The 12,124-nt window shown below is 35.1% G+C and overlaps 1 protein-coding gene across 1 annotated transcript in view; it reads left to right on the forward strand.

Annotated features, from left to right (window-relative positions):
* The first annotated feature begins 4,052 nt into the window (after nucleotides 1-4,052).
* Nucleotides 4,053-12,124, forward strand: part of LOC117332109 — a 73,761-nt gene continuing 65,689 nt past the window's right edge. Inside the window, exons 1-4 of the mRNA XM_033890993.1 lie at nucleotides 4,053-4,078; nucleotides 4,321-4,383; nucleotides 5,623-5,685; nucleotides 8,051-8,113. Of these exons, the coding sequence (XP_033746884.1) occupies nucleotides 4,053-4,078; nucleotides 4,321-4,383; nucleotides 5,623-5,685; nucleotides 8,051-8,113 (215 nt within the window). The remainder of the gene's footprint in view (nucleotides 4,079-4,320; nucleotides 4,384-5,622; nucleotides 5,686-8,050; nucleotides 8,114-12,124) is intronic.

Raw genomic sequence — 12,124 nt, forward strand, 5'->3', positions numbered from 1 at the left:
CTATTTCATGTTAGTTACTTATACGTGTGTAAATGTAGATGAGAAAAGGATTTTACTTCGTCAGTTATTTTCATATAGTGCTACAATGTCATTTCACGTTTCAGTTGCTTTATTATATAAACATTAAGTAGCTTTATTTTTTAAATACTGATCTGATAGCTATAAGTGAAGCATATATATTGTAGTGAAAGAGTGCGCGGTGAATCTCAAAATAAACAAGGGAGATGATCACTTACAATATTTACAATTTATTTACTACAAATATACACAATATACACTCTACCCGTTACACACACAACTCTTTCACTCACTCAGATGGTATTTACACTGCATATATATAAATGTCTCTGAACAGTTCATGGATTTTCCTGGCCTCAATCAAATGTTGTCTCCTCCCTATGGCCATCATAGAATATGACACAATGACGAAACGTGGTCTTTGACCAGTCCATGGTTTCGCTAAACCAAACAAGAGATCCCAGAGGGATCTTGGCGCCCACCATTGAATGATCTTCATAGATTACATGTCAGATTGATCTTTTCTCTACTTTTCCCTTCATTTTACTAATCTGTGCAAATTGAGACATCCCTCCAGTACTTTTCAAACAAGGGAATCCGAGCTATATAAGAAATTTGAGATTTAACGATAATGGCTGTTTGTTTGTCAGGTTGTTTTCAGGACAGACTGGTCCAAAAATGCAATACAAGGGACCAAGGGGAACCTACTTATGAAATTTGAGAAAGATCCCTCCAGTACTTTCTCAGAAATAGCGATAACAAACTTCAAATGTCAAAATCCAAGATGGCTGCCTGTCGGCCATGTTGTTTTCAGATTGGTCTCAAAACGCAATATGCATAACTAGGCACCAAGGGAAACTTACATATGCAATTTGAGAAAGATCCCTTAAATACTTTCTCAGAAATAGTGATAACAAACTTCAATTGTCAAAATCCAAGATGGCTGCCTGTCGGCCATGTTGTTTTCAGATTGGTCTCAAAACGCAATATGCATAACTAAGCACCAAGGGAAACTTACATATGAAATTTGAGAAAGATCCATTCAGTACTTTCTCAGAAATAGTGATAACAAACTTCAATTGTCAAAATCCAAGATGGCTGCCTGTCGGCCATGTTGTTTTAAAATTGGTCTCAAATCGCAATATGCATAACAAAGCACCAAGGGGAGCCTACATATGAAATTTGAGAAAGATCCCTTCAGTACTTTCTCAGAAATAGCGATAACAAACTTCAATTGTTAAAATCCAAGATGGCTGCCTGTCGGCCATGTTGTTATTTGATTGGTCTCAAAATGCAATATGCATAACTAAGCACCAAGGGGAACCTTCCTATGAAATTTGAGAAAGATCCCTTCAGTACTTTCTCAGAAATAGCGATAACAAACTTCAACTGTCAAAATCCAAGATGGCTGCCTGTCGGCCATGTTGTCTTTCGATTAGTCTCAAATCGCAATATTTAAAGCTAGGCACCAAGGGGAACATACATATAAAATTTGAGAAAGATCCCTTCATTACTTTCTCAGAAATAGCGGTAACAAACTTCAATGGTCAAAATCCAAGATGGCTGCCTGTCGGCCATGTTGTTTTCTGATCGGTCTTAAAATGCAATATGCATAACTAGGCACCAAGGGAAACCCACATATGAAATTTGAGAAAGATCCTTTCAGTGCTTTTTCAGAAATAGCGATAACAAACTTAAAAGGTCAAAATCCAAGATGGCTGCCTGTCGGCCATATTGTTTTCCGATCGGTCCCAAAATGCAATATGCATAACTACGCACCTGGGGGAATCAACATATGAAATTTGAGAAAGATCCCTTTAGTACTTTCTCAGAAATAGCGATAACAAACTTCAATTGTCAAAATCCAAGATGGCTGCCTGTCGGCCATGTTGTTTTCCGATTAGTCTCAAATCGCAATATTCAAAGCTAGGCACCAAGGGGAACATACATATAAAATTTGAGAAAGATCCCTTCATTACTTTCTCAGAAATAGCGGTAACAAACTTCAATGGTCAAAATCCAAGATGGCTGCCTGTCGGCCATGTTGTTTTCTGATCGGTCCCAAAATGCAATATGCATAACTAGGCACCAAGGGAAACCCACATATGAAATTTGAGAAAGATCCTTTCAGTGCTTTTTCAGAAATAGCGATAACAAACTTAAAAGGTCAAAATCCAAGGTGGCTGCCTGTCGGCCATATTGTTTTCTGATCGGTCCCAAAATGCAATATGCATAACTACGCACCTGGGGGAATCAACATATAAAATTTGAGAAAGATCCCTTTAGTACTTTCTCAGAAATAGCGATAACAAACTTCAATTGTCAAAATCCAAGATGGCTGCCTGTCGGTCATGTTATCTTCTGATTGGTCCCAAAATGCAATATGCATAACTAGGCACCAAGGGAAAGCTACATATGAAATTTGAGAAAGATCCCTTCAGTACTTTCTCAGAAATAGCGATAACAAACTTCAATGGTCAAAATCCAAGATGGCTGCCTGTCGGCCATGTTGTTTTCCGATCGGTCTTAAAATGCAATATGCATAGCTAGGCACCAAGGGAAACCTACATATGAAATTTGAGAAAGATCCCTTCAGCACTTTCTGAGGATTAGCGATAACAAGAATTGTTTACGGACGGACGGAGGGAGGGAGGGACGGACGAACGGAGGTACGGACGGACCACGGACGCAGGGCGATTTGAATAGCCCACCATCTGATGATGGTGGGATTATAAAAGGGCATTCCCAAAGCCTATATCATCTGATGATGACACTGGTGGAGCCGCAGCCTGTATCCAGCGAGCCACTCCGACCTCTATATGCTACTGAGACCAACCAACCAATTGTTTTCCCATAGACCTTAGTGTTAACGTTTTGGATTATTTCATTCAAATTCCTGAATTGAATATGACGATTATGGTTTATAACAAACGTTTAGGGTCTGATATAACACCTAATCAAAAAAAAAAGTTGGGTCCTTCAGCTCAAATTTTCTCCAGGGTAGCCATTTTGAAAATAGGTGAATTTCGCAGAAAAAATTCTCAAAAATCTAAAATGTTTACCTGTTTACTATTATGACGTGAACTTTTGGGGAAAAAATCAATCGGACTTAAGAAATTTATATCAACATTTCTTATTGATAGTTACCTATCAGGCTACATATCTATTTTCTCACTTCGTAACATACTGGCCAATCAGTGGCTGCCAGACATTTTATCCTTGGCTCAACGATCTATACACAGGGGCTGTTTCAAAAATGTATTTTTTCAATTGTTTGGTTGTTCCCTACTGCTGTACATATTGTATAGTAGGTCCCACGAGTGCTCCTCTATGTGGAACCGACATAATCCACCGCCAGTTGTCTTCCCCACAAATCCATCCAGCTCAGGCCGTGTATGTTTTGGCCGATGTCCCAACGTGAAAACCAGACATCTGTAATGCACAGACGTATAAAATCATACAAACGCGCCATACAAACTTTTACACACCACACATAAACCATTCATATTGATATGATAATAATTACACTGCCTAACTACATCAAGCTACAATTAAACAACAAAACGACTAAACGACACATATTATAATGACCCAGTGTGCATATCTATATATCTATATATATATACATGTATTTATATTATTATGTATGTAATAGACTATAGTCTATATAAATAACATAGATAAATGAATCAGAATTGACCAAACAGTTACTGAAATCTATTTTACTGTATATGCATGACAAAATCTGCGCAGCAGAATAAATGATGATGAAATATACAACTTATATAGTATAACATACAGGTAGAATTTAGTAATATGATCTACAATTACTATAATGAGTGACGCGCACCCTTACATACCTAACCTAGCATACCTGTTAATACATGCACACTGTAAATGATCTTAAACCCCGCTGGTAATAGAAACAAATATAGTAATACAGGTTTGCATAGAGTGAATAAGATGGAAGTAAAAGATACTTACCCCGTCAATTGGTGGTCTTTGCGACTCTATGTCTGGTTATGGCCTCAAAAATGACACACGTCTTACCGGTATGGCGGTCAGTGACTGTGTGTGAATACTTTTACCTGTACAGTGGTCAGTATTATGTTCAAAATCTTCGTCCAGTAAAAATCGGAACGAAACATCATGCTCAGTTTTAAAATATACTGTATACTACATACTAAAATACTTACTTTGCTAATATGTTTCGTGACCTCCATCTGTAAGTATATTATAATGAATAAAATGAGTCACGTGAAAATCACCTATTAAAGAATAATTTCAATTGATGTATTGCAGGGGTCGAGAGGATAAAGAACGCATCGGGACCCTACTGGAAGAATTACAGAAAGCAAGTGAAGAGTAAGATTTTTTCAAGAATTTTTTTATCATCTATAGATTTGAATAATGATAAAAAAAACAATAATGGAATAACCATAAATAACACGTACAAAATTGCACTTCATTTAAGATTAACCAATCTGATGCTATCAATTTATTTGATAGATAATGTATATGTGATCGGAATACATTTAAAAAATAACAGCTGAAGCATAATGAAATCAATAACTCATTGAATGACTTGTCATATTCTAGAACCATAGGGAGCAGACAAAAAGCACACTCTATATCTAAATAGCAAATGTTTCACATGAGTGACACAAAACTAAAGAAAAATAATAAAATAATGTGGCAGGATATATCCAAAGAGTTCAGATTACTAAGTCCATATTAAAAGATTACAAAAAGAGCTGCTGGTAACCATCAAACTATTTTTTTTCATGGCAATCTGCGATTGTTTCCAAATATATTGTTCAGTTTTATCCGAATTAAAACAGAGGAATCGACAGAAAAAAAACCCATTTATTTTTCGTTATTTACAAAACATGTTATACAGACTTCGAGTCAAACTGAGGGTAGAATTCAAGTTTGCTATTTGTATTGAAATACGATCCAAGTACTAAAAATGTATAACTATATCTACTTAAACCTGAACATTTTGACAAATCAACAATGGATTGTTCAATAAAGCCTGAAATGCCTGTGTTATCATGTTTTAATCAATAACAATAAATGAACCCCCATTCTACATAGTTTGAAAACAATGCAAAACGTAATTTGTTAACAGTTCCCTATGGTATTGGAAATCATTATTGTCACGATCATCAAGGTACGGAGGCATATAGGGACATCAAATAAATACTACACCTTGATAAATCAGTTCTGTTTCTATGTTAATAAAAGGATTCATCTGCAAAGTCAAAATATCTCTGATGTGTTAGTCAGTTAAAAGTATGTAAATGTAAATGAGAAAGTATTTTAATACGTAAGTTATGTATATATAGTGCTACAATGTTGCTTCAGTTGCTTTATCATATACACATTAAGTAGCTATATTATATCAACATTTAGTAGCTTTATTTTCAATACTGATTAGATAGCTACAAGTAAAGAATATAGATTAGTGTGCTAGTTGAATGGTTATGATTTACAAATTGAGATATTTATATTACGATAAGTAATTGTAAGTATAATATTATGGATAAAATGAGTCACGTGAGAATCACCTATTATTGAGTAGTTTCACTTGATATGTTGCAGGAGTCAATTTTATCAAGCCTACAGCGCAAACTTGCAGGATGATTTGGGGAGGGCAAGGACAGAGTAAGTTTTGTTCAAGAAAAAAAATTACCTCTAGATTTAAATAATGATAAAAACAATAATGAAATAACCATGAATAACACGTACAAAATTGCACTTCATTTAAGATTAACCAATCTGATGCTATCAATTTATTTGATAGATAATGGATATGTGATCGGAATACATTAAAAAATAACAGCTGAAGCATAATGATATTAATAACAAATTGAATGACTTGTCATATTTTAGAGCCATAGGGAGCAGACAAAAATCACACTCTATATCTAAATAGCAGATGTATCACATGAATAAACACATAGCTAAAGAAAAGTGATTTTCCCCAAAGATATTGTTCAGTATTAACATGTGATACTGACTTCGAGTCAAAAGGGGGATATAATTCAAGTTTGCTATTTGTATTGAAATACCATTCAAGTACTAAAAATGTATAACTCTATCTACTAAAACGTGAACATGTTGACAAATCAAGAATTGATTGTTCAATGGAGCCTGAAATGCCTGTATGATCATATTTTAATCAAACACAATCCATTGTCGCCCATTCTACATAATTTGAAAACAATGCAAAACGTAAATTGTTAACAGTTTCCTATGGTAATGGAAATAATAATTGTCACGATCATCAAGGTACGGAGGCATATAGGGACATCAAATAAATACTACATCTTAAAACAATAATATGTGTATTTTGTCTTTGTTTATAAACGATTCGTCTGCAAAGTCAAATATCTATTTCATGTTAGTTACTTATACGTGTGTAAATGTAGATGAGAAAAGGATTTTACTTCGTCAGTTATTTTCATATAGTGCTACAATGTCATTTCACGTTTCAGTTGCTTTATTATATAAACATTAAGTAGCTTTATTTTTCAATACTGATCTGATAGCTATAAATGAAGCATATAGATCGTAGTGAAGGAGTGCGCGGTGAATCTCAAAATAAACAAGGGAGATGATCACTTACAATATTTACAATTTATTTACTACAAATATACACAATATACACTCTACCAATTACACACACAACTCTTTCACTCACTCAGATGGTATTTACACTGCATATATATAAATGTCTCTGAACAGTTCATGGATTTTCCTGGCCTCAATCAAATGTTGTCTCCTCCCTATGGCCATCATAGAATATGACACAATGACGAAACGTGGTCTTTGACCAGTCCATGGTTTCGCTAAACCAAATAAAAGGGCATTCCCAAACCCTATATCATCTGATGATGACACTGCTGGAGCCGCAGCCTGTATCCAGCGAGCCACTCCGACCTCTATATGCTACTGCTGTACATATCGTATAGTAGGTCCCACGAGTGCTCCTCTATGTGGAACCGACATAATCCACCGCCAGTTGTCTTCAGCACAAATCCATCCAGCTCAAGCCGTGTATGTTTTGGCCCATGTCCCAACGTGAAAACCAGACATCTGTAATGGACAGACGTATAAAATCATACAAACGCGGCATACGAACTTTTACACACCACACATAAACCATTCATATTGATATGATAATAATTACACTGCCTAACTACATCAAGCTACAATTAAACAACAAAACGACTAAACGACACATATTATAATGACCCAGTGTGCATATCTATATATCTATAAATATACGTGTATTTATATTATTATGTATATAATAGACTTTAGTCTATATGAATAACATAGATAAATGAATCAGAATTGACCAAACAGTTACTGCAATCTATTATACTGTATATGTATGACAAATTCTGCGCAGCAGCATCAATGATGATGAAATATACAACTTATATAGTATAACATACAGGCAGAATTCAGTAATATGATCTACAATTACTATACTGTGTACTATACATCGATGCGGCCAACAGTAATCATGCAATATACATGTTAACAAGTTACGCTTGAGTGACGCGCACCCGTACATACCTAACCTAGCATACCTGTTAATACATGCACACTGTAAATGATCTTAAACCCCGCTGGTAATAGAAAAAAATATAGTAATACAGGTTTGCATAGAGTGAAAAAGATGGTAGTAAAAGATACTTACCCCGTCAATTGGTGGTCTTTGCGACTCTATGTCTGGTTATGGCCTCAAAAATGACACACGTCTTACCGGTATGGCGGTCAGTGACTGTGTGTGAATACTTTTACCTGTACAGTGGTCAGTATTATGTTCAAAATCTTCGTCCAGTAAAAATCGGAACGAAACATCATGCTCAGTTTTAAAATATACTGTATACTACATACTAAAATACTTACTTTGCTAATATGCTTCGTGACCCCCATCTGTAAGTATAATATAATGAATAAAATGAGTCACGTGATAATCACCTATTAAAGAATAATTTCAATTGATGTATTGCAGGGGTCGAGAGGATAAAGACCGCATCAAGAAGTTACAGGAAGAATTAAAGAAAGCAAAGAAAGAGTAAGATTTTTTCAAGAATTTTTTTTTATCATCTATAGATTTGAATAATGATAAAAAAAAACAATAATGGAATAACCATAAATAACACGTACAAAATTGCACTTCATTTAAGATTAACCAATCTGATGCTATCAATTTATTTGATAGATAATGGATATGTGATCGGAATACATTAAAAAATAACAGCTGAAGCATAATGATATTAATAACAAATTGAATGACTTGTCATATTTTAGAGCCATAGGGAGCAGACAAAAATCACACTCTATATCTAAATAGCAAGTGTTTCACATGAGTGACACAAAACTAAAGAAAAATAATAAAATAGTGTGGCAGGATATATCCAAAGACTTCAGATTACTAAGTCCATATTAAAAGATTACAAAAAAGAGCTGCTGATAACCATTAAACTATTTTTTTTCATGGCAATCTGCGATTTTTTCCAAATATAATGTTCAGTATTATCCGAATTAAAACAGCGGAATCCTAAGAAAAAAAACGATTTATTTTCTGTTATTTACAAAACATGTTATACAGACTTCGAGTCAAAATAGGGGTAGAATTCAAGTTTGCTATTTGTATTGAAATACGATCCAAGTACTAAAAATGTATAACTATATTTACTTAAACCTGAACATTGTAACAACTGTTATCATGTTTTAATCAATAACAATAAATGAACCCCCATTCTACATAGTTTGAAAACAATGCAAAACGTAGTTTGTTAACAGTTCCCTATGGTATTGGAAATCATAATTGTCACGATCATCAAGGTACGGAGGCATATAGGGACATTAAATAAATACTACACTTTGATAAATCAGTTCTATTTCTATGTTGATAAAAGGATTTGTCTGCAAAGTCAAAACATCTCTGATGTGTTAGTCATTTAAAAATATGTACATATAAATTTGAAAAGTATTTTAATACGTAAGTTATAAAATATGAATGCAAAACAAAGACATCATAAATAGGTTTGATTGGATTTATTAGTCACAACTTTATTATAATTGGCAGTCGTCCCAGCATGGGTATAAATGACATGCCACAAATCAATAATACAAACAATGATAATTAACGGTTTCTAGTTGTGCAGCTCCCCGTTAATTATGAAGCAAATTCAATGAGAAATCAAGTAATCAAATCAATCAACGGTTCATTGGTGACAACTCCCCGTTAATCAATAGTTTACAAATAATCAATATTTAACAGATTCTGGGTGCCAGCTCTCTGTTAATCAAGATGCCAAATCATTGAAATCAATATTCAACAAATCAATATGCAGCAGCAACTGCATTCAATATAAACAGATCAGCAGAACAATGTTCACAATGAATAAAATGTCCAAAATATTGTAAATTAGACAAATCAGTTAATAAACTGTATCCTGGGCAGCAGCTCTCCAAAGATTTATAGCGAAAGTTCAATAAAACCTACCTAAAGTAACTTGTACCGCGAACTATGCTAAAATACCAGTAAGTCCTGTATAATACACAGCGAATACATGAAGTCCTTAAGGTTGGCATCATTTGTTCCAAAATTCATGTTACAACAGGAAAGTTCCAAAGGATCACAGCAATTTAATGTTGGAAACAGGTGCTCATCGAAAGACATCAAAGTTGTCCAATAAATATTATCTGCAATACAGAATAAGAAAAAGACAGCAGCAAAATAACAAACAAGGGGTGGAATATGGGTGGGTTTTGAAATCTTATTTCCTGCTAACAAACAGTTTCTGATACTTAATTGGACGAATTTGTTCCACAGCCAAATTGATTTCATCTTCTTGCTGAAACCGGAAAGAGCTTACAGACAAGGGAGATAGCTCAGAAATGTATCCTGTGTTTTATATTAAAGCGTCTTGCTCCAACCTTTTTCGTTAATACATGCAAGTTACAAGTACCAGATTTCGAATCTAAAAGAAACAAGTAGTATCTGCACCCAATTTTATAACGTGAATTGCGGGTTATTCCGCAATACGTATTATCAAATATGAATGCAAAACAAAGACATCATAAATAGGTTTGATTGGATTTATTAGTCACAACTTTACTAGAATTGGCAGTCGTCCCAGCATGGGTATAAATGACATGCCACAAATCAATAATAAAAACAATGATAATTAACGGTTTCTGGGTGTACAGCTCCCCATTAATTATGAAGCAAATTCAATGAGAAATCAAGTAATCAAATCAATCAACGGTTCATGGGTGACAACTCCCCGTTAATCAATAGTTTACAAATAATCAATATTTAACAGATTCTGGGTGCCAGCTCCCTGTTAATCAAGATGCCAAATCATTGAAATCAATATTCAACAAATCAATATGCAGCAGCAAATGCATTCAATATAAACAGATCAGCAGAACAATGTTCACAATGAATAAAATGTCCAAAATATTGTAAATTAGACAAATCCGTTAATAAACTGTATCCTGGGCAGCAGCTCTCCAAAGATTTATAGCGAAAGTTCAATAAAACCTACCTAAAGTAACTTGTACCGCGAACTATGCCATATGAACGAGACAACTCAAATTGGCTTGTTCACCGCCAACGGCCAACAAAGTCGCGGACAAGGTTGTGACTAATAAATCCCTTCCTAAGTTCAGGGAAAGTCCTACCATTAGTTGTGAAAAAGGTTTCAATCGCTCCTTGCAAGGTGTTTACAAAAATATCATTGCCCAAACTAGACAAGTGAACATTGTCATTAGCAAGGAAGAACTGGTCTTCCAACTTCAACTTAGGGTATTGAATAAAAGCACTTCCCCTCTTTATCATAAATGCAGAAAAGGACCCATTCAATCTTCGCCTGGCCCTTTTTGATGATACAGTGTTATTAGACCCTCTCCAATGCAATCGAGGTAATACCTGTGACCAAAGCATTAAAAGTTCTCGGGAATTTTACCTCTAACCAAATTACGGCCTCTTTGATTTCTACTCTTAATTTTCCCCATCCTTGTCTCCACAAGGTCATTACCCCCAACATGTGATATGAAAAATGCATGAAGGATCCTCAAACTTAACCAAATGCTTAACTACCGGTTGCAAGTGCTTGATCTTCATCCCCCCTTTGCTCTGCACCACAAGGACAGTCCAACTCTGCCAATGCTCCATTGCATGCCCCCGGTCTACTTTGGGCATGTACAAAAGCCCTCCTTATTATCGAGGACCCCACCAGCCAGACCTTTCCTTGAACATTCTTAAGTGCCACATTTAGCATTTTGGTCCAAACATGTTTGTGTTGGAATCCTTATGTACTTGTTATATGTTAGTGACCGCCAACGGCTGTGTCCATGACTCCCCCTCCAACATGTTGGTCATTGCAGCTGTTGTTGCTGCTCCGATACGGAATAATGAGATGTATATCATTGTTAGTCTCTATGCCTACTGCCTTAAAAGCCTCTCTTAATATGCTTGAGAATTTATACCAGGTACGTGGTTTACCACCAAAATGACAAAGGAATGGGCCCCTTACACCAGGCCTAATGTCCAAGTATAACTTTATATTTGAAACAGGGCAGCTGATATTGTAAACATAGGCAATATCATCGTAGTTCCCTTGTCATATTGGTCTGTCTTGGAAAATGATAACTGTATGTAAGCAAAGCCATCTTTTACAATAACTAATGAGCTGTCTACACATCTTACTTGTGTTTTGCTACCACATGTTAACTCCCCATCTCTGAAAAATCCATAAAATACCATGGAATAAGCACATAAAAACGGTCACACTTCAGAGGAGCTACAGATCTGAAGAAGAATTATGAACAGAAATAATCTTTATCAACAAATCCAATGTAATTGACAGTCGTGAACCAGCCACACCATTGCATCTTCTAATACCCTTCAACATTTTATGTGCAATGGAATGCTGAGTTGGGTCAAGCAATTTTTTTTTTTTTTTTTTTAAACCAAGACCTGCTAAGTAACATTTTACTATTGAATGCCTTGAACCCTGTAATGACATATAAGCTGTGTAATGAACTATTTGTTTAATAGATGGGGCCAATT

Source organism: Pecten maximus, chromosome 8 (assembly GCF_902652985.1).
Source record: "Pecten maximus chromosome 8, xPecMax1.1, whole genome shotgun sequence".
Classification (NCBI taxonomy): Eukaryota; Metazoa; Mollusca; class Bivalvia; order Pectinida; family Pectinidae; genus Pecten; species Pecten maximus.